At 38.4% G+C, this 23,658-nt stretch overlaps 1 protein-coding gene across 5 annotated transcripts in view; it reads right to left on the bottom strand.

Moving 5' to 3' along the window:
• RBMS1 (RNA binding motif single stranded interacting protein 1) overlaps positions 1-23,658 on the bottom strand; it is a 147,315-nt gene that overhangs the window by 17,917 nt on the left and 105,740 nt on the right. For all 5 annotated transcript variants that reach the window (XM_076342774.1, XM_076342775.1, XM_076342776.1 and 2 more), the window contains 4 exons: positions 22,771-22,829; positions 19,820-19,911; positions 6,609-6,766; positions 3,259-3,338 (listed from right to left, as the gene is read on the bottom strand). In XM_076342774.1, coding sequence (XP_076198889.1) covers positions 3,259-3,338; positions 6,609-6,766; positions 19,820-19,911; positions 22,771-22,829 — 389 coding nt within the window. The remainder of the gene's footprint in view (positions 1-3,258; positions 3,339-6,608; positions 6,767-19,819; positions 19,912-22,770; positions 22,830-23,658) is intronic.

Raw genomic sequence — 23,658 nt, 5'->3', positions numbered from 1 at the left:
TCTGTCCTCACTACTCATCTTCTGTGTCCTGGCTCCTTATACTAATCTACTCTCTGTTTCCTCCAATTCACGTCATGAGGTTCACGTTTCACAGGAGAATAGTAAAGCTTTAAATATCACATTATTCACTGAAAACAATAATTCTTTAAAGAGAAAAGTAGAACTAAATGCAAAAGTTATTTCAAGATTATAGCAATCACGTAATAAACATACAGTTGAGAAGAGAATTAAATCAAAGTCCTGAGAGAAATGGACAGAAACTCATAGTCCATAAAGCAGAACAAACTATTACAATAACTTACATAACAAAAGCACAAACCCCAACTACAACAAATGGTGAAACTAATACACCACTCCTAGGAGTTTTAGGATTATACCAACTTGCAATGCATTTGAAATTGCTCTCTGAGCTAACCTTCCTTCTCCCTGACTGAAGACAAACAAGGACACACTAAATATTGAATATATTTCGTTAAGCTAATATGGAGCAGGGTAACAAAGCCTGAACAGCTTGTTACATCTGGGTTCAGCTTGCTTGGTATCATCAATGCCCAGTCACTCACTCAATTCTACAGTCGATGCTTTTGTGACTGCCCTGTGCTACACTTGGCCCTCTCAGATTCACAGAGGTTTTTCTGTTCTGCCTTCTCATGCTCCAGAGGTTTCACCTATGCCTCCTATAACTGTGTTTAACCCATTCTTCCATTTAAACCCAAACTTAGTTAAAATAACAAAGCTGCATTATGAAAGCATGTTTTTGTTGAACAGATGTTCTTCCTCCCACACCTATTTCATTACAGGCCCATCTCTCCTACCCTCCTCATCCTGATATCAGTGTTTTTATAGCCAGCTCCCTTTGCTGATTTTAGCCAAGTTTCTAGGACACAATATTTTAATTTAAACATAGTTCCAGTTCTACAATTTTATTTTGCATGTATTTGATCTTGCTCTTCTATAACCCCGAAGGATGCTAATCTATTTCAAAACATTTTCCCAACCTTTGTTTGTCCAAGAGCTTTCTCACTACATCCACTTTTCTCTGTGCCGGTAGTCCAAGACCACAGTTGCCCCATGACTCTGCCCCACTTTTTGGCAGACTGCAGCATATTATTATGCGTAAGCTGCGTCGTCGAATAAGACTGCATTATTGGACACATGCTTGCTACGTGGTGAGGAACTCCAGGTAGAATTTGAACTACACAACAAAATTGAGTGTCTTTAATAAACATGGTTCTCACGACTCCCTTATGCACCTACTTATCGGTCGCATTTTTCAGCATCACGGAGGGTGCGACTCACCTCACTTAACTGACTTTCAGACATTTAGAGTTATCTATTTCTGAGCAACTCATCTAGACAATCTTTGTAACCACAAGGACAGCTGACAGCAAAGATATGTCAGTCTCTGGAGGTGTGTGCTTCTTTACCTATTTTAGACAGAGAGCCTAGACGACTACTTTGCCAAGTAAGCATTAGAAGTTAAAGTCTGTGAGGTGGATTACATCTTGAGATCACTCTTTAGTTTCCACTTCCTGACAATCACCAGTTCTGTGCAGATTTCTTGTCCCTCATTAATCATACTTTTCTGGTAAATGTTTTCCTCCACACTGCAGAAATCATTCTTACAATTCTGTGCAGCAACTTTTTATTTCTACCTGGTTGAACCTGATCATATAAGGGTGCAACTCCAGCTTCAGCAATGGTCCGCAGAGCGTGATTAGCAATGACATGCTTGATGGTTCGTTCATTGAGAACAGGATAATGCAAGTGAAAATAAAAATGAGCAAACTAAAAAGCACTAATAGGAGGTTCTGTTACAGTCTTTTTATTGGCTCTAAGTGAATAGAAACCCCTATATGTTAATTTGAACTCTTGGTTTCTCCATACTTTTTACTCTTAATTATGTCCAAGCCATAGCAGCACTATAAAACTGATCACAGAGGGTGGATCAGAGCACAGTCAGCATTCAGAGAAAATCGTTCCATGATCTCCTTGTCCCTAAAGGGATTTTCCATCTCATAAAACAGATTGCTAAATATATGAAATAGAAAAGTAAATGTTACAGCCCCTATGTATAACAAAATTTTAACTAAATAATCTCAGCAATCAATCCCAATGCAAAGGGTCTGCAAAAGCCAAGCCAGGGAAGTCAAAACCCTGCGTTACGTTAGTGGTGAAGGGAGTGGTTTCCTGTGCTCTGAAGCAGCTTTCCATCCCTACCGCAGCACAGACAGCCTCAAACTGGAGTAATCTTTCACGGATGAGGCATGTATATAGTTTTACTAAACAAGCCACATTCTTGTCTGCCTGCCGAAGGCTGCTTTCCTGCTCCTCGGTGTCGGGGTCTGGCTGCGGAGAACATTTCACCAGCAGGGTAAAGGTGGCTTCAGCAACCACATCAACAACGTAATTGGTGAAATTCCCACTTGGGATTCTCAATAAAATGGTTACCGAAAGCTGCCTGGAATGTCAGGCATGTATTCCTTCCTCCCTTATTGTCCTCTTTTCTTTTTATTTTCCTCTGCTACTTTGAATTTCCTTTCCTCATTTGTAAGTGTTTATAGAATATACATTTTGTCTCTTAGAAACAGTGCTGACAAAGCAGGCAAACTGATGAGGAACTCGGTGTAACAACAAAATTGCACTATGTAGCTTCTCTGCATTTTGCCTTGCACAATACCTCTAGAAGTAGCATTCTTTGTTGACCTCCTTCCATCCTCCTGAAGAACCTCAAAGCCTACTTTGACTTGAGAGTCACAGCTCCCCAATGAATGAAAGTGCCTGGTGTTAAGGCACTGCTGCAGAATCTATTTTTTTCTAATCAAATCTTTTTTTTGAAAATTACTTCAAAAAAATCACCAACAGATGGCAAAAGTAGTCCATTTTTTGCCTCTCAAAAAAAATTGTCCACGGACAATCAGCCAAATTCTGTTCTGATACACATACAACACATATTTGTCTCCTGACTTCAACTGGGATTATGTGGGATGTAAATTTGCGCATAGCTGGCTTAAGGCATCTTAGCTGCTTGTCTATCTGCTAGGAGAGAACACTACTAGATTCCTAGAAAAGGTTTACAGTAGAAAAGTGATATACTGTGTTCCAAGTGAGCAAGTATTACAGTCATCCAACAAGACAGTTTAATTTTAATAAGCCTGCCTCTGAATGAGAAGCCAGATACAACAATCACCATAACAGGCTTCCACTATGTAAGCAGTAACCCATTCATACATCTCGTTAGAAATACATGCAACATACCAGAAACTCCTGCTGGTGTCTTGATGAATTTTCCATTAAAATGAGCAATCACCGCTTCACATTTTTCTGTTGACTCCATTCTAAGAAAATAAAGAATAATTTACATAAATTAAACACTCATCCAGATTCCCATGTCTGTGATTTTTTTAAAGCATATTTCTTGCTTTATCTCGCTTCACTTTTGAGGCTTGCTTTCCCACGTGTGAGCAATACAGAGGATGTTTTGTAAGAACACACAACTTCAGAAAGGTAAACTAAACTCAGTTAACATTTTATGCACTCTGAGGCCAAAGTCAGTGCCAAACTGCAAATACAATACCCTTATTTACTTAGAAATTAGGCAGAACATAACTTGGACAGCTATAGTACAAAGTACCTATGCTGTCTTGAAGGAAGCAGAAAGACTGATCCACAATCATTCACAACTGAATCCTTAGTGTCCATTATACATACAACAAATGTTAATGCCACTTTTGATAGAGGATTCTGAAGTGTCTGTACAGTTTAAGAGTAATAAACTCAAATATAAACATGCCTGACCGCATGACCCAAACTGCCTTTGCAGCTTTTAGCTTACACATATCATCCCAACTAAATGATGTACCTGTCTCTTATTTGTCTCCAAGTTACCTTCAAAACAGGAACCAATAACAGAATAGCTGTGACGGCTACTGAGAATTTAACCAGCATCCTGAACAGGTTTGTGCACTTATGTTGTCAAAACTAGACTTAATAGACTGGGTGGACTACTGGTGAGCTAGTGCTAGTCTGGGAGTGGCTCTGTAGGTTGCAGCTACATCATCACATTGCAGTGTAGACATGTCGGTCCTGCCTGCCAGCTTGGACTAAGTTGCAATGGATGACCGAGACATGCAAGTCTATTTTAGAAGAAGAATATATTTTGCAGCTGTCTGCAAGATGATATTTGGATAATGTGGAACAGAGGTTTTCTTTTTATTTGTTCATTAAGTTCTGTAATTCAGATCCACAAATTAGGCCAACGGCCTCAGCAGCAAAGAAGCAGTACTAAAAATTACTAAGTCTTGGCACCTTTTTAATTCCAATAGCCTTTCTGCACAGGCCAATGAAATATAGTCATAGACAACAAGCAAAATCATCAAAATGCCAGACTGAACAAAAAGGTTTCTTCATGGTTTCAAAAATACCTTCTAGAGAATTTTCAGAAGTTCTGGATTGTTGGATCTGCATCAAAGAAATCTAATTTTTTTTTTGTCTCACATAAAACAAACAATATAATTTAGTTTCAGACTCAAGTCTGGACTTGATAAAATATATTACCCCTTATTAACCTAATAAAATGCTCCCAAAGGCAAGGAATTAAAATCTTTATTTAATGTCTACATGTTTCTTGGACAATTTTAACTTTAACTAATATTTATCCAAAAATGTTCCAATACCTACCTTGCAGAAGGGGAGAAATTCTGATTAGGTATGACAGCAACAGCTTATTCTATAAATTATGTATAATACATGTATGTGAATAAAAGTATGTATATAAAAATAATTTCACGTCTATGCATATATAAAAAACATATAATGTATAATACAGAACCTATTGAGAAAATACTTACTTTAAAACTAATCTCTCAATGTCTTTAATACAAGCAAGGTTTTGGATACACACAAGTCTTTTTGACTTTTACATACAATTCTAAAATTCTTCCAGCTATATTAGAATAAAAGCATTCCTAAAATACCACTGAGTCAAGGTAGAGTTGGTTAGCAAGTTTAGGGACAAAAGACTGGATAAATTCGTAATGCCTACTGAATTTTAGCTTGGGTGTTACTGGATTCTGCCCTTCATAGTACCAAAAAGTGAAAGCTGCATTTAAGCAAGTACCAGTATTTTTCAAAATTAGTAAATAAAACTTTTGGATCTATATTGCTTTGTACGTCATCCAAAAACATACATATGTTCTGTGTATACTTGTATGAAGTTCCCACTCAAATACTTATGCATATGCTTATATGAAAAAAATACAAGTGTATGAATGAAATAAAAATGACCAATTAATTTTACACCAAAAATATTACAAATACTTATTGATTCATTTAAAGGGGACCAGAAGAAATTTTGGTAGAAACCAAACTTGCTGGTTTTGCACTCTTAAATAAAGGAATATCATTCCATTTTTTCTGATTTTGTTCCTTTGCGTTATCTTCTTACAACTGGACAGTCTGCCAAGCAAATAAACTGGGGAGGGTGCATGGGATTTAAAAAAAAAACAAACAAAAAACAACCCACAGCGCTGTGAACTATCCATAGTCAACTCACAGGGAAACCAATCCCTAAAAATTCTGGCTTCATCAGGACACATAATTTGTTCAGTTCTTTTCTGTGCACTAATTTGAGATTCTGCTATTTGTTCAAATGCAGAGCTATTGTAATACTGGCTGAACATCTGAATTTGACTGCTGACAGAGATTTTACAACATATTTTGAGAATCCAAATTCTTTGCTCAAAGCATGCCCCCTATTTTTGATGATAGAAATCTCCAATCTAAAGCCTCCAAATTTTGATTGCCATATTAGGTTTAAAGAAGGATTTAATAGATAGAAAAATATTAGAAAGGCACAGAAAAAGCTTCAATGAAGAGACCCCAGAACAACCAACTGAATTAACTAGAGAAAAAGTAGACTCACATGGACAGAATATTTGGGAGGTTTCTACTAACTTATGGAAAATATTTGTTCTTGTTGATTTGGGAGAGATATTTGACCGAGTTGTCAAATATTTTAAGGTGAGATTTGCTGTAAGTGAATACAAATATTTTCTTTCCCAGATGACAACATGTTAATGAGCCAGAAAATTCAAAGGGCTGACATTCAAAGGGCAATGATGAGTCTAAGGAACTCATCAGTCAGAGGAACTAATGAAGAAAAAGGAGGGAAAAAAAAAAAGGGGGGGGGTGCGGGGGGGTGGGGTTCTTCCTTATGGTCTCCTGTCTCGAATTCAAACCTCAAAAGCCAGAAATGTCACAGAACTTTCTGTGAAGCACTGCATAACTCTTGCTTACTGGTTCAGGGATAGAGGAGAAAGGAGAAGTACAGAAAAGAGGAGGAAGCGGTGGAGAGTGAGCTCTTATTCTAGAGAGTTGTCCAGTAAGAGCAATAGATTCAGATTTAGCCATCTAAGCGAGATGAGACACAGCCATATTTGCTTTACCAAAGGAAGAATTAACAAAACCTTGCTGGTATCTCTATCTAGATCTCCCTTTTCTTTAAAACCTTGATCATTTTCAATAATTTCTGCCTTTTCCTCCTATTCCTGCCTTTTTAATTAAAAAAAGGAAAAAAGCTGCCAGCATAGCTCACGCCACTGAAGTACCTTGCAAAGCCAACACCACGGCTTGTCCCACTTGAGTCCCGCAGTATCCTCGTAGAGATAACCTGCCCAAACGGTTTAAGCATGTTCTCAAGCTCCTGCTCATCCATTGAAAGCGGCAAATTGGAAATGTATAAGTTAGTCGGATCTTGTTCTTGTTGCTGAAAGAGAATTAAAAACAATTGTTATTGTTGTTGCCACTAGAAAGACATTTTGCATATAAAATAACAGCAATTACATCTAACTACTAGTACAGATTTCTACTTCTCAGGCCCCTTTCTAAAGGCTGCTCCTCCCTAGTATTAGTGACCTCCATCTTCTGTCACTGTATACAGCATTCCTGAGAAAAGCTCTCCTCCTCCTATTACTGCTGACAACAACATTTTTACGTGGAGATAAAGGTGAATAATTGAGCAGCTTATAGTTCATATTACAACTTCACGTTTCAGATTTTTCTGAAAGAAAAAAAAGCAAAAACAAGATAAAGAAAAGAAATTAGCAGACTAGGACATATAAGACTGGTGGAAAGAACTAAAAAAAGCCAGAGGTAAATTAAAAAGAGAAAAGATTGGAATGACAATAATACAGGGAAAAAAGGAGACAATGCATTTAAGAGTATGTACATTGCCAAAACATTACCACAAGAATAGGCTGATACACACAGAAGTGAGTGGGACGCCATCTCCTTCTCCCACACATGAAAGTTTTTGAGTTTTCATCAAACTTTTACATTATGCATTCAGACAATACAAAAGTCTTCCAAAAACTTTCTCTAGAAACAGACAAAATGACAGATGAGGGCAGCCAGAAGATGAGCGAATAGGGAGGAGACAAATGTTGTCACATCTTTGCCATTCCCCTAACCTTAGGCTATCTACTTTGTGTGATCTATGCATGTACCACAAAATTCCATCTCAATCAAAGTAACATTTTTGTTGAAATTTATCATTTCCAGTGCTCGTCTACAGATTCTCCAGCTGTCGTTAGGGAGCATCTCTTGCATCACTCTCATACTGCTAATCGCTGGCCATGCTCCGTGACGAAATGCATTCTTAATCTACACAGATCTATATGACTTGGCCCTTACAGTTGTGCAAAACCTCGATGCCATCATTGTGGTTCCCTGTACAGATCTAAGTCTCTGCAGGATGCATTATATTCAGTAGAACTTTTTTGGCATTAGGAATGATATGATTTGAAACAAATACAATTTTGGTGGCATAGTCCTCAGTGTATTTTCATTCTGTACAAGAGGGCTAACTGACTTATAGGGAAGTTTGAATCAAACCAGAAAACAAAAAACAAAACCACAACACTTTCTTACTGGAATTAAAGCATTTATTAAAGTGAGTGTACCTGTATAGGTGGTGATACCTTCTTATGCGGATTAGACATCAATTTGTCCTTAAGCTGCCCTTATGTTAATAACATCTCAGTATCTTTGGTAGCATATTGCATAATTTAATAATTTGCTATCCTGGATATCACCTCTCAGTTGGGGTTGGTTTTCCCTAGGACAAAAAAAGAAAAGGAGTGGGGGCTGGGGCGGGGGGGGAGGTTGTGCCTTTTAGGCACAGAAATGAATTCTCATGTTCCAAAAACTAATGAAAGTTAAAAATGGAGAAGAATTCTATGCTTATGGACCTCCACTATTTGTGTTTTCGCCCTGAGTCTCACACTCATTTAGAAAGGGCTTTCAAGTTTTCTGTAAAGGTTTTTGAGAAACTTCAGCATTGAAGGACCTATAAAAGGGAAATATGTTCCCATTACATCCTCCTGATCTGCACGCTATGCCAGTGATATGACTGTAATTCCTAATCACGTTGAAATCCCACATACCTTAAAAACACAAACTTTTCCAAGTGCCCAAGTGTTATCCTAGTCAGTCCCTTCACAGTCCATTACAAACGGCATTGGACTACCATGTATGTTTTTCCTTGTGTTACCTAGTGGGAATATTCCCCCCCTCCCAAAATAACACTGAATCTATGCAGTACACACGGAAGTTTGTGATTTAAATTACCTTAGAATATCTGACCTCTCTTTCATATTAGAAAAATCAGCAGAAAGAAGACAAGAAAATGGATTCACTGGGAGGCCAGAGCTGACATTAATATTCACTGCTGGGCAGTGTTCAACCATGAGGGAAAACCTATGTTACAGTAGTTGTATCTTTGACACACAGTTCAAATTTCCTCAGGTAGGAATGTGAGATGAAGACAGCTTTCACGTTTTTAGAATTAGTTTGTTAACTTAGATTGTATTAACCAATTTTGTTTTGCACCTTGAGATATGAAGGTTTACTTCCTTCTTTAATGAACACTATTAGCAAAAGCTTTACAGGAGGTGTTAGCCATGGGCATTACAAAACCACATTTGTAGCTATAGCATAATTTTCTGAAACTCCGAATAGTATTTGAAGGAAAAATCTTGGATTTTTTACTTCTTATTATAAGCTGTAAAATGTATTGCACACAAATACCCTAAAACTTCCCTAAATAACCTAAAACAGTATGCAAGCTGGAAAATCAGACCCTTTGCATATTTTCATCTAGTTTGCTAATGTTTTCATTCTGTAGTAACAGAAAGTCTGAATTATATTATAAAAATGTTCTCATTAAAAAGCCTAACAACATTTGGAAAGATAAAAACAGGCCCCATTTTGTTCACACTAATAAAAATGTAATTTACATGCAAAAAAGAAATGCTTACATTCAGAAACACCTAATAGAGAATGAAATTCAGTCAACTGCAGAATGTCAGAGCAAGCTCTTTTATTTGGGTAACTGGGGAGATCACATTCCCCTTCTCTTGGGCTCCTATTCCAGCCTAGGGGGTTACCACACTTTTGCATTATACAGGCAGTGTATTCAGGATGAGAGATTGTGAGCTTTCCTTGCCAAAAGGGACACAAAGACCTACTGCGATTCACTGTAACACATGAAGATATTCCTCCATACACACTGGGAAGCTCGATTCCTGTACCTATCCACCTAGCAGACAAAACTTCATGCCACAAAATCATGTAACAACATTGCTAGAGAAGGGAATGCTCAACTTCGAAAAAGAGTATTAGCGACTTCACCACTAACCCACATTGTAAATCCCTTAGGAACGGAGGAAAAAAGAAGTGCATCTGAGGAAACCATTCTAAGGAAATGGCTTTCTCTGAGCAGAAAGCATTTTGTGATGGAAAAATTTGACTTGCAGCCCATGAAACAATCTGTATTTTGTATTAGTAACTACATTGGGTTTTGGTCAGGTGAGTGCTGAATGGGTGACTGGAAAGGACTTACTTCTGCTTTCCTGACCCTTTCTCTATGTCAGTGTCACGGTTTAACCTCAGTTGGCAACTGAGCACCACACAGCCACTCGCTCACACACACCCCCGCCCCCCCCCGGTGGGATGGGGGAGAGAATTGGAAGAGCACAAGTGAGAAAAACTCATGGGTTGAGATAAAAACCGTTTAATAATTGAAATAAAATAATAATGTAGTAGTAATAATAATAATACACAAATTAAGTGATGCACAGTGCAATTGCTCACCACCCGCCGACCGATGCCCAGCCCATCCCCGAGCAGCAGCCCCCCCGGCCAGCTTTCCCCAGTTTATGTACTGAGCATGGCGTCACATGGTATGGAATGTCCCTTTGGCCAGTTTGGCTGTGCCCCCTCCCAGCTTCTTGTGCACCTCCAGCCTTCTCAGTCAGTAGAGCACGGGAAGCTGAAAAGTCCTTGACTAGTGTAAGCATTACCTAGCAACAACTAAAACATCGGTGCTTATCAACTTTGTTCTCATCCTAGATCCAAAACACAGCACTGTACCAGCTACTAGGAAGGAAATTAACTCTATCCCTGCTGAAACCAGGACAGTCAGCCTATTACAGCCTGAATACTCCCAGGGATTCAGTTATTTCTGCTTTTGATCCTTCGACAGGACATACTGACCACAGTGGAAAACAGAGAGTTTGAAGATACTTCTATGTATGTCCGTAGCTAGAACTGGTAAAGATGGCAGACATGGGAGAGGAAGAGCAAAAAAGTAGCCAACGGATGAGGATGTCACACTGAAATCCTGGAATACGAGTTGAAATTTCATTCATCTGTAATTCTCCCAGAACAAAATAGTTGAAATGCCAACAAACACATTCCACAGTGCACCAAGGTTGTATCTGCACTGCAGGTGCAAACTCACAGCTGCTCTGGGGAGCGACAGCAGTTCAGCTGTAAGGACAAATCGTAGAATATCTCAAGTTGGAAGGGACCCATAAGGATCATCGAGTCCAACTAGGTCAGGATAGATTAATTTGATCCATTTCTTCATTTTGCGGGGGGAAGACGGTCATTGGTTCTCAAAAGAGCTCATTTACAATACTAACATAATACTGTTGGGGTAGACCTAAAGCAAGACTGAACTCTTTCTAGAGTGTATTTGGAATTTTATACAGTTTGGCAGTGGAAGAAATTATACCTATTACTTACTTACATCACCATGCAGCTTCTGTCATGTCCACAAGACTACTAAACCTTAAAACAGCTATCTGGGTACGTTTTGGGAAATCATAAGCAGCAAGTCATTTCCTTCCCCCTAGAACATGCTGGATTTCCAAGCTGACTTCCAAATGGCAACCACAACTAGGACTCCCCATCCATCTTTATCCTGTCTTACACAAAAGGCACCATACAAACAGATGTTTGCTTTTATACATGGTTTTGGCATGGAAAATGGTTAAACAGTTAAGAATTCAGGAAGTTAGGAGAGAGAAACTTTTTAACTTGTCCGTCTGTCTCTCTGGCAAACAGCAGTTTAATACATTAAGTTCTGTGACTTCCTTCCTTACCAAAACCTGTCTCATCATAGTTTAATTCACATGCTTATTACTGTTCTTTTTCAGAAGAGAAAAATAACTCATTTGATATCTAAGTTTCTAATTTTTATTCTAGAATTCAGCAAAAAAGTGAAACTGGCAAAAATATCTGCAAACATAACTCAGCTCAAACCTTGCCTATACACTGTAATCATTCGAAGTGCTTTCAAAGGTAGGGTTTTTTCCTGTGCTTAAAATCCATGAAATCATATAAGCTGCTTTCACCTTAGAAATCTTAAATCTCTAAGTTATTTGTATCATTTTATGGGAATGATCAAAAAGAATTACTAAAGTCAGTGGAAAGCTTCCTACTTTAGGGTAGCAAGCTAACATTAAAATATAAACCACTGAACCACTGAGGTTTTTTTCTTTTTTAAATTCTACACAATTTAGGGAAGCTGCTTAATTTGAAAGTCTTCATATCTCGTGCAGGGTCTCCTCAGTTAACAGAACCTTCAGCAGGCCCTGAAAGACACTGAAAGCGCTCAATATTTGTGGACTATGGGCAATGTCAGGGAATTTGTGGGCTACTGTGTAAGTATCCGTATTACCAAGGAAACTAGGAAGTCTTATTTTTAGCAATTCACATCAGCAAGTTTCTATCGGTCTTTTCTCACCAAACACCTTTAGCCACATCTCCAGAACTTCTCTAGCAGAACATAGTAATACAAAGATGCAGAACAGTGCTCTTGCAGATTAATGCACTTATTCCTAAAAAGCACTAACTTAAGCTAACTACAAGATACAGTATTCCTCATAAAAGGGATAGGTGCAAACTACAAGATACAGTATTCCTCATAAAAGGGATAGGTGCAATCAACTGCTAATGCTCATTTCTGTAGAAAAGTGGTGATCAGGAGTCCTACATAATGAGAAATGCTCTATCATCATCTGAAAGAAATTAACAAAAACCTCCCTGTGCGTGTGGAACTGTTTCTAAATTGCAAGCAAGAAACTTGGCAAAATGATAAGACATCTGTTTTCTCTTGTTCTGTGTAAGGTCAGAGCGAACAGATAGCCATTCAGGAACATGTGACTAGGCACTGCTCACAGCATGGAAGATCCTCTGGCTGATAGGGAAGGGATTAAATGCTTGTCTGCCTTCGTATAGAAACTACTTTAAAATTTACAATTGACCTGTGTCTCACTGAAATATGTCTGTTTTAGCCACAGTTTTAATACTGTCTGACCACAGACTGTTAACAAGACAATTCAGGGGAAAAATCACTACCATAATCTTCACTTGTTCTCCAGAACTGCATAAACACTATGTATGATTAATAAGCTAAACATTTTAATTCATTTTCACAGGCACATCTGTATTACAAAGAGGAATAAGAACTGTATGAAAAGGAATTTTTAACTACAATAAGCATTGTGTTCAAGTTTGCAGTCAGACTACCACTGCAATCATATGCTCCCTTTTTATCCCGTGGCATTCTTGCCTTCCCTTTGCCAGGAGGGCGCCAAATTTGGCTTACCCTCACTTTATTTTATAATGACTTAAGAACTTTTACGAATAAAAGGAGGAAAATCGATTATATTTACTTAAAATAGTCTATTATAGTAGGATTTAATACTATTACTTATAGAAAGTACTACAAACCAGGTAAAAAGAAAACTTTTCTTACAAGACAGTTGCTAAAAACTGCTGTAGAAATCCGCTTAAGTTAGCTCCTGTTTGCCTGTCATCTGTTCTTTGGCATTCAGAAGCCCAGATGCAGAATAAAAAAAAAAAATTGCAATATGCCTACCTTCTCTAGTTAGATTAAGTGCACTAGCTACCATGGTAACCTAAACTTATTTTCCTTACTTTACTCTGTAGGAATGAAAACTGATTTAATTCTCCAGAAGGTTGCCACAGCGAAGACAAGTACAAAAAGCAATACATTATTAAAAGTAATAAAAGTTAGCTGTTTCTCATTTTTGCTAACTCAAAACCATGTTCTTTATCAGTGACATAGAGGAAGACTGCCTTTTATACATTATGTTTAATTGCTGTGGAAAAGCCTTGATTTCTGTTACAGAGATGAGGACAAGTGGCTAAGCAGCCTTTCCCTCCCAAAAACCCCATACCTGCTGTGCAGTTCACACTTTATATAGTGTGAAAGTTCATCTTTTCCAAATATGCTTGGGAAAAAAGTCACCTAAAGTAAATTTAGAATATAAAAAGATGCTCCTGCATTGAAATTAATTGGAAAGAAAGATAAAGCTACCAGCACATTGGGAGTGCTTCACAGTTCTGCTTTTGTAACCATTAGTAAAAAATACAAAGATTACAAATTCAGGTCATCTCTGGGTTCTGGAGGATCAACATGAACTCAGACAATGGGCTAATATTTATCACAAATTAAAAACCACCCCCACGTAATGAGTTTGAGTTTGGTCTGTTGCTTTGACTGCTCCAGAAAATGGAAGTGGTATCTTAAGAATGGTGGAAGAGTGATTATATGATGGTACAACATACTTTGCATTGTTATCACAGGCATCCTTCTGACACAATTTGAATAAGAAACAAAAATGGCCAAAGATGGCCCTAATTTTTTGCACAAGCCTAAAATATCTGAAAATATTTAGTGATTTGTTAATGTGAGAGCTAATACAATACAAGCAGGAGCATACTTAATTGAGTCAGTGGAAGTGAAGATTTTAAGGAGGAGGAAATTATAACATTACGAATCTGAAGCCCTAAGTCCTAAAAACGTACAACTGTGGGGAAATCTTTGAATGGATAAACAATGACTCTTCCCCCAAAAACGCACATTAGTACATGGAACAGCATTCCTTGGCTCAAATTAACAAGTTTCATTGACCACAGAAATCCTCCACGTCCATGGACTACTTTCATGGGTTCTATTATACGTGGCACACATTTACTAAAGGTAAGTTTGTGCTTCCGTAGGAAAAAAAAAAAAATTAGAGAAATACAAACTGGAAAAGAATGAATATCACTTGTTTAAGTTATAAATTATCTTGACAATCTTATAGCAAAGTTGTACATACGGAAGAACCAGAAATCTCATGAATAGAGAGAGAGAATAGAGGAGACATGAAGGAAGGCAAGGTCTTCAACAACATAAAGTCTGGAGGATCAGGCTCATTGAGTCTATAGGAATCGTGTTGGACTCGGATGGTTAAATCATTTTAAAGGGAGGACACTACACTGACTTTAAGGACAGTGCTGAAATGCAATTGTGAGAACACGAACGTATGTTAATCCTTCTTGTGATGCTTGAAGTACATTACAAGCTCTTTGCAAAAGGTGGTAGCTCCATACGTAGAACAGTTTTAGTATACATAAGCCTTTCACTATATTATCTCAGGAATCTGTTAACCTGCCATGAGCTAGACAATATGATTATACAAATGTCACTGCCACGCCAGGAAGGAAGTGGTTTAGCACTTGATGAACTCTGAGCTGCCACTGCCAGGCTGGTATTCTAGCTGGCTTATGTATCTCTACACTGCTGTCAGTACAATATAGATATTCTCTAGCTGACTTTATCTGGGCTGCAAACACAATCATTCTCCTCCTGGCTTAAGTTTGCTAGATAGAAAGATGAGAAGAACTGTGTTTTTTACTAACCATTCTTATTCAGTAGTTCTTTTTTACCTTTTATATTTACACATTAGTTTACATCCAGAAGAGTAAGAATTAAATTCAACTTTCCACTTAAAAGTGCCACTTTTCCAATCATCTGAAACACAAGTTACTTCACTAACTACAGTTGAACTTAGTTGAATACCATTTGATGAGACAGAATTTTGTCTGACGCTGACTCAAATGCCTTATGTTAAGTTCAAAGTCAAAAATCTATGAGGATTTAGGTGACTAAAATTTAGGGGAAGAGTGGCTGGAAAGCTGCCTGGCGGAAAAGGACCTGGGGTGTTGGTCAACAGCCGGCTGAACATGAGCCGGCAGTGTGCCCAGGCGGCCAAGAAGGCCAATGGCATCCTGGGCTGTATCAGAAATAGTGTGGCCAGCAGGAGGAGGGAAGTGATCGTGCCCCTGTACTCGGCACTGGTGAGGCTGCACCTCGAATACTGTGTTCAGTTTTGGGCCCCTCACTACAAGAAGGACATTGAGGTGCTGGAGCGTGTCCAAAGAAGGGCAACGAGGCTGGTGAGGGGTCTGGAGAACAAGTCTTATGAGGAGCGGCTGAGGGAACTGGGACTGTTCAGCCTGGAGAAAAGGAGGCTGAGGGGAGACCTCATCGCTCTCTACAACTACCTGAAAGGAGGTTGTAGCGAGGTGGGTGTTGGTCTTTTCTCCGAAGTAACAAGCGATAGGACGAGAGGAAATGGCCTCAAGTTGCGGCAGGGGAGGTTTAGATTGGATGTAAGGAAAAATTTCTTTACTGAAAGAGTGGTGAAACATTGGAACAGGCTGCCCAGGGAAGTGGTGGAGTCCCCATCCCTGGAGGTTTTTAAAAGACGTGTAGATGAGGCGCTTAGGGACATGGTTTAGTGGGCATGGTGGTGTTGGGTTGACGGTTGGACTCGATGATCTTAGAGGTCTTTTCCAACCTCAATGATTCTATGATTCTATGATTCTATGACTCATATCTCCACAGCATTTAGACCTCACCATCTCTAAAACATCCCTTACAGATTCTCGTTTTTTTAAAATTTCTGTTCAAAATGCCAATATACAGTAGATTTTCTGTGTGCATCTATCTTCCTATACAAAGTCATTTGCTATCTGCTCTGAACAGCATAGAAACCTACGATTTTCTCACTGATTTTACCTGCGGGGTAGGGGGAAGAAAAGAGAGACATTTCTCAGAAAATTTACTCTCGCAGCAACTGTAACAACTTTTCTAACAAAGAAAATGGGCAGAGCTTTTCAATACTACTACTAATCCTACCTAAGGATGCACAGCTCTGCAAAATCAGAGCTTTTGAACTTATTATTAGTGGTTTATTATCAAAGCACTCCTCTAAGAGCAAGGACAATAAACTAATTAAAGAAATTTCAAGGAATCAAAATGAATGAAAATAAAAATTAGACACTCAGCCAGTTACTAACTAGCTTAGAAATAACAGTACTCTTGCAAGACATATATCTGCTCTTTCTGTACCTTATCTCTAGTGTAAGAGATAAGCTATTGGTTTTGTACTAGGTCCTGAAACAAGCCGGCTACCACTACAGCTAACATCATCTCCTGATCCCTTTCCACAGCCACAGCCCTTTCCAGTACACACTGAAAAAAGACGACTGACAAGCGGCTGGCAATACTCAGTGTGAAGAGAGGAGAGGGGCAATAGCCCATTACCTCCATTTTAAATTTCCATTCAAAAGCTACTCCCATCCCCTGGCAATGCAGTATCATCTGATGTAAGCTCTTAGCAGCATTATCTGACCAACAGGAATTGCTAGAGGCACTTCTGTTTCAGCAGCGACTGGAAGACACTGTTAACCAGCACAGAGCAGAACACGTCCCAGGCTGCTTCGTCTTAGTCAAGCGTTCCCAATTCAGATGTCGGAAAGAGCAGAATAACTGAAGACAATGTTTCTTGAGCCGTGGTCTGACATGGGGTTCCTTCGCTGACACTATCGTCATGACGTCTCCCAAGACATGGCCAGTTCTCCACAAACAGTGACCCCCCTGGAACAGATTTGGCAGGATGTGGCCTGAAGCCATATCTCAGGTCCCAGGCCCCCCCGGCCTGCTCAACAATAGTCGAAACATAGTGGACAAGACTGTATTTTTCTGGAGTCAGGGAAACTTGGAAGCAGACCGCTGAGTACAGCATGATCTTGCCCCATGGACAGGAAAAGCTCACAAAGTCAAATATTTTAAGTTATCTCTACAAAACAAACAACAAAGGTTTTAATACATATAATCTGAACCACTTCTACTAAACTAGGATTTGTAGATGATCTTGCTGACCTGAGTAATTTTTAACTCACTGACATATAGCTACAGCAGGGCACTGCAAAAAGGGGTTTATGGCAGCCAGAGCCAGAACAAGGCTTCAGCAGTAACATTTTCCTTCAGCTTCAGCGGGTCAGGGACGACCACCATATCTGGGAGGAGGGCGAGAATACTGAGGAGCCGTGCTGCTGGCTGACACCCGGGGCACAGCGTAATAACACCACCTTCCCACGGACAAATCCTGCCAACAGGCATTTATTTCTCTTCGGAACTGAAGCAGTCGTAGTGGTCAGTGAGGAAATCCATCGGCCAGACAGCCGAGAAACTGTCCTCCAAATCCTTCTCTGTGACATTCAGGCTAAAGCATGAACAGTTTCACTGCAAGACGACCACTTCATGGCAGAGGTGGTAACATACAAAAGGATAAAATATTAAATACACAAACACAAGTAAACTTTTATAGTGTCTTGCATGTGAAGAGTCTGATTTGCTAATCTTGCCAAAACAACTGTAAGTGACCGGCAATTCCCAGTTTGGAGCATCCAAGTGGAGATAGGATTTTTCAAACAAAAGGAGAGCAGCACTGCCCAGAAAAAAAAAATCCAATGGCTCAAAATAGACAAAAATCAAAGCACTCAAACTCTTAGTCACTTGTGACTGTTTGTTGTGGTACTGTTCATTGGGTTGGTTTGGGGGTTGTTTTTTTTAATAATTCAAACACTCTTTCCATGTTAAGCAGCAGAACAACAAGTTTCACTGGAATGCAAAGTTTATAGTTACAGATTTCCCACAGGTCACCAGGCTTGACACAGTGTCAGAAAAATCACTCAAAACTGTCAGGTAGTATGGTGCACATTTTCTCATTTATGCTAACAGAAAGAAATATTAGCAATATTGCAACTACCTGTCAGAGGAAATGAGTCAGAAAAATATACTACAGGAAAAATTAAGAAACTATTCATTAGATAACTAGATTATTAGAGCTTCTTCATCTACTCAAGATGACAATTAAATCAAGCACCAAAAGTCATTAGCAAAATGAATTTACATGACTTCACATTCTCTCTTCTCCCCTCCTACCTAGATATCATATCCATAAGATGGCAGACAGAGGCTCTGAAAAATCTGGTATATATTTTAAAGTGATTACTCAAAAACTAAAGATTAAAAAGGTCTTTATTAAGCATACATAAAACCTTATAAAAAGAAAAAAAAAGAAAAAACAACCAAGTGTTTTCCAGTAAGCATGTATGTTTGTGTCATGGCTGTAATGAAACATGCATTAAGTATGAAACATATGGTTTCCATTTTGTTCCCCTGGAATCCATCCAAAGACATTTTATGTTGTTAGCTTAACTGTTCTCCTCAGCTGAGAAGCTGTGGAAAATATCTCATCTGAAAAAAATCTGTACCTAATGGATAACTATAAAAGATTTGCTAGATCTGTGGCAGACTACTTCATTAAAAAAAGTCTCTGAGATTATTTAATTACTGGGTGGTTGGGGTTTTTTTAATTAGAATATAATTTTCAAACTAAAAAAAAATTACTTTAAGAGGTACCACAAATTATATGAACAGATTATGTTGATAATATTTTCTTTATTTAATAAATTTGTAGTGGTGTTTATGGCACTCTTTTGGAACCAGGCCATCTGACCTAACAAGAACACATGACAAAAATCATTACTAACGTATCATCTCCCTGATTTCATAGATTTGAGAAACTTATCTTATGCCGAAAGAGCACTGCTCTGAAGATCACTTTTGACTAATAACCTGGTTCAGAGGCAAGGATCAGTAAAAATGAGATAAAAAGAAGAAAGATCACATTTCTTTATTTTTAATAATGCTTGGGTTTGCCCTGATGCAGAAATAGGGCAGAGAATTTCAAGACATCTATCAGGAATGCCCAGATTTAAATTTTACTGATGTTAACAGAAAATATACTGGAAAGGCTGAAGACAAAGTCACAAGGTTAAATTCTGCCATGCTGTGCTTAAAAATTCATCCCCAAATTGCAAGGCTAACCCCAGTAACAACAAGCAGGCAACGTATAAAACCTTTCATACCTTTGTGCTATAAACTATTTCAGCTATTGACTTGTTCCAGGAACTAACATGCTGTATTTAAACTGTTAAACCTGCTGTAAGTTCTTGCAATTTATTGCTAATCTTTCTTCTGATGAAGCCAATAGAAAAATAGTATCATGAATAAACTGATAAATCCAACCAGATGAGTTTGGAGACTTTACCATACTATGTTTCTTTATTTCATTAGTTGAGATGATTTGGGATATAGTAGTCGAAAGCCCCTGTTTTGTTACCTTAATGTATCATGTGGCTTGAGGACTGCGCTCTTTGTAAAGGGCCTGCAACTTGAAAATTCACATTGCTGATGCTCTGCTAACATACAAGCTTGTTCATCTTCACAACCCATTGCAAGAATTAGATGGTTATTTTAACTCACCTTTGCCATCTGTGCTTGGACTCCACTAGCCTTTAAAGCAGAAACCGCCTTCTGAGCAGCTGCCGGGCTGTCAAAGTCAACAAAACCGTAACCTGGAAATATAAAGCATATTTCATTAACAAGACAGCAACCAGCTTATAATCAAACAGTTCATATGCTACTAGCAGTTACTTAATATAATTTTCTTGTTGGTGAAGAGAGCCAATTTGAACTCCAAAGTTCTTCACGTAGTCCCAAAAAAACCAATCTACCAAAGTCTTTCAAGCTTGAACTGGTGGGGACCTACCCTAGCGGAACAAATCAGTTCCCATGCCCACTCATTATGAGGATTTTGTCCAAATTGCCAACAAGTAGTATGGTGGTCTGCTTTGTGTTATCTGGTATGTATCTTCTAAGAGCAAATGTGACATCATTAGTTTATTTCATAGAGATCACCGAGTAAAGCATAATGTGTTAATTTTTCTAAACTAAATTCTTAGTCCAGTTTGAATAAGTGACCAATAAGCTTCTAAGTTACACGTCATTTACTCAAAACTGGGAGAGGAGTTTAGTTTAAAAGACGCATATCTACTGCATCATAACCTAATTTTTGGTGAATTAGTTACTTCATTGTATATACATAGAAAGTTAAAATTAAAAAGTGACTGAAAACTCAGCTTCAGTGAAATCAAGTGCGTTTTTCCCATTGTTGTTACCGAAACCAGAATGTAAAAAAATTGTCCTGAAAGCATTTTTTATGCCACATAATGCAATCTTTAAATGTTAAAGTAAACCCAAAGTTAATTGCAACAATTTCCATATATTTGCAGTTACAACTTTTCTTATTCTGAACAACAATGCACAGCTAATGGATTCCAGGACATCTGAACAGCAATATACCTTAGACTTTACAGACACTGACCTTACAGGCTGGGATTTTTAATGCAACCTGGGAGTTGGATGCTTAAGTCTCACCAAGAGGCAGTCAGAGTTTGGAAGCTACTTCCCCTAGATGTTATTGCAAATCTCATTCCGCATTTTTCAACCCCCTTCCTTCCCACCAGTGAACAGTCTCAAATATTAAAGAAATCCCTCTCCAAAGTCTAAGTTGGGTTAAAAGAAAACGAACAAAAACCCCAACAATTAAAAAAAAGCTCCAGAGGAGTAGAAAATGGAATTATTTCTTCAGAAGGTAATAGCATTCTCTTACAGTATGTCTATACTGAGGACAAAAAGGTTGTGTAAAGGTATAACTGAACCAGCTTTAAAGTCCTTCACTTGGGAAAAACAACTCGAGCAGCCGAGTACATCAGTGCAAGCTTATTTAACCTGCCAAGAAGCTGAAGAAAGCAGCATATTGTTCTGCGTAACATGTGGTGTTGTGGACTGTTAAATCTTGACATGAAACAGACTGAATTAGTTCATATCAAGTTTTGTGCTGCCAAGGCAAAACTAGCTTTCCATACCCATGACAGCCCAGGTTAGCAACACCACCACACTGCAGGGTGTAATATAGACAAAGTTACATATTGATACCAAGCATGCCATCAAAGCCGGCTTTTGCCATCTTCTAGACGATACACAAACTCAATTACTTGTTGCTCCAGTTAGTTTAAATCCCATGGTGTGGTTTTTTTTTTTTTGGCAAGAGCCAGAGATGCTGTCAATCTTTTGGTTAAATTCCAGTTAGATATCTGCATTCTGCCTACTTACGTTCCTACTGCAATTTCAATGACATGCAGTGAGCTTCCCTGCAGCCTTCCCTACAACTTGCTGTATATTGTTACAACAGACTGTTAGTTATTGCTTTTCACCAGCGAGGTTTAAAATCTATATTGGAAAGGTCAGCTTAAATCTCTTAAAACATTAATGTGAGAATTTCTGTATCACTGACAGAGCTACCGAAGTCTTCAGGAACTGGGGGAATGGACAGAATAAATCAGTTAGGTGCTGTCACAGGTATTAATGAACTAAAATAATTGAAAATGGCACCTGCTCCTTCCTAGTCACAATATACGCAGATGACATTTGCACACAAGCTGGGAAAAAAATTTCCAGAAATTTCTGTTTCTGAACTGTCAGCACCCCTTTAATTGTTTAAGATGGGGAGCTAAGAAGCTATGCCCCTGCACTGCTTCCAAGTTCTGCACAAAAACCGCGTCTCGATTAACGATGACTCTTCTCTCCTGCCTCTGCCTAACAGCTTTACGCTCACTCATGAGCTTTACGCTTATTAACATTGCCAAATCAGCTGACTTAATTCTTCACTTTGCTTAGAAATTATCCTCTTAATTGTAAAAAAAAGAAAGTCTGAAATCCGATACTTCAGTGTCTGCTATCACACCTTCTCCCACCATGCACGTTGCTCGGATATGATCTCACTGTAATTGCAGTGAGTGATGAAAATCAGTGAACTGATATATCCAGCTTATCTAAAGGACTTCTAATATTTTTTTCCAGCTGCAATTACTTTGGTGAAAATGAACCCTCTCTTTGCTCTCAATACATTCAATTGCATATAACAAAACACAATTAGAGGATTGGAACATGTAATTAAGTGCTGCTTTAAACTACTCTAATCAATGGGAGCTGATTTCCACCAATATATTATTTTTTCAGATGCTTAGTACAGTTGAATGATCTTCTGTAAGCTTCCCTAGTTTCTCCAGGCAAAAGGGGAAAACCTGCTTTTAACTCCATTTTTGTTTTTAAAATAGAGGCGAACTGCCAGCCAGCACTGTGCATGTCAGCTTCACCCAGGCTTGGCTGCACCACTGACACAGGCTGTCTGCCAGCTCCACTGGAAACAAATGTATTGAATACACTGACCGTGGGCAAGAATAAGACTAGTTTAGGAATAAGAAGGCGGAGAGGGGCGCGGAATTGAAAGCACTTAAAATTCAACATTAGTGTATTTTATAGACTCAATTAGGACTTTCACGTGAACGTAATATAAAGGCAAACATACATACCTTTGCATTTGTTTGTTGTCTTATCCAAAATAGCCTTCGTGGATACAATTTTCCCATACCTAAAATGTATTACACATATGTAAGGAAAATGAGAAAACAACATCCTATTACAACAGATACCCAATTCACATTATTTTATATCCTATTACCCTTCACTTTATAATGAAAACTCATACATAGACATATATATATGTCTATACTCATACATAGACAGAAGAAAAAAAAAAGAAAAAAAAGATCAACAATTTCAAGCATGATCTCGTTCTATTCTCCTTACGTTCTCAGTGGCACAGCAGAATCACAAAACAAGCCAGAGAAAAAGTGCTTTACAGAAAAGAATACAACACAGTTAAAATCCTGGTACATGTAAGAAACCACGTTTTAGACATAAGCTTGGACTCTCTCAATATATAGACCAGATAAAGCTGACAAACTGCCTTGTCAGTGCGAGGCTTGCTAACTAACGGGGGGGAGGGGAAGGTAAAAAACTTATGTATCTCCCCGCCCCCAAAAGATTAAAAACTTTGTTCTGGAATGTGACAAGTGCAAGTCAGATTTATGAAAGCTGATCAGCAAAGGTGGTAAAGAATTTTCTGTATTTTTAAAATGGAAAATTGAAATGTAAACAATTTCAATTAAAACCAAAACATCCCTCAGGAAAGTTTCAATTTTCTTTTTTTAACACACACTCATTGCCTGTTCCTCAGCTTCTCAATAACTGGGCAGTCCAGGTGCCAATCTGCTACACAGTCCAAAGGTGAACACCCAGATATCTAAGAGCAATTAAGCTTGGGAAACAGGCAGACAGCAATCCCAGCTATAGGAACGATCACTGTTTCTGAAGTGCTCTGCGAAGTTTATCAGTATCAGGTTTTTCGATCAAATTTA

Source organism: Aptenodytes patagonicus, chromosome 6, assembly GCF_965638725.1.
Source record: "Aptenodytes patagonicus chromosome 6, bAptPat1.pri.cur, whole genome shotgun sequence".
Lineage (NCBI taxonomy): Eukaryota > Metazoa > Chordata > Aves > Sphenisciformes > Spheniscidae > Aptenodytes > Aptenodytes patagonicus.
The sequence above is the reverse complement of the archived record's forward strand: the minus strand, read 5'-3'. Positions and strand labels throughout refer to the sequence as shown.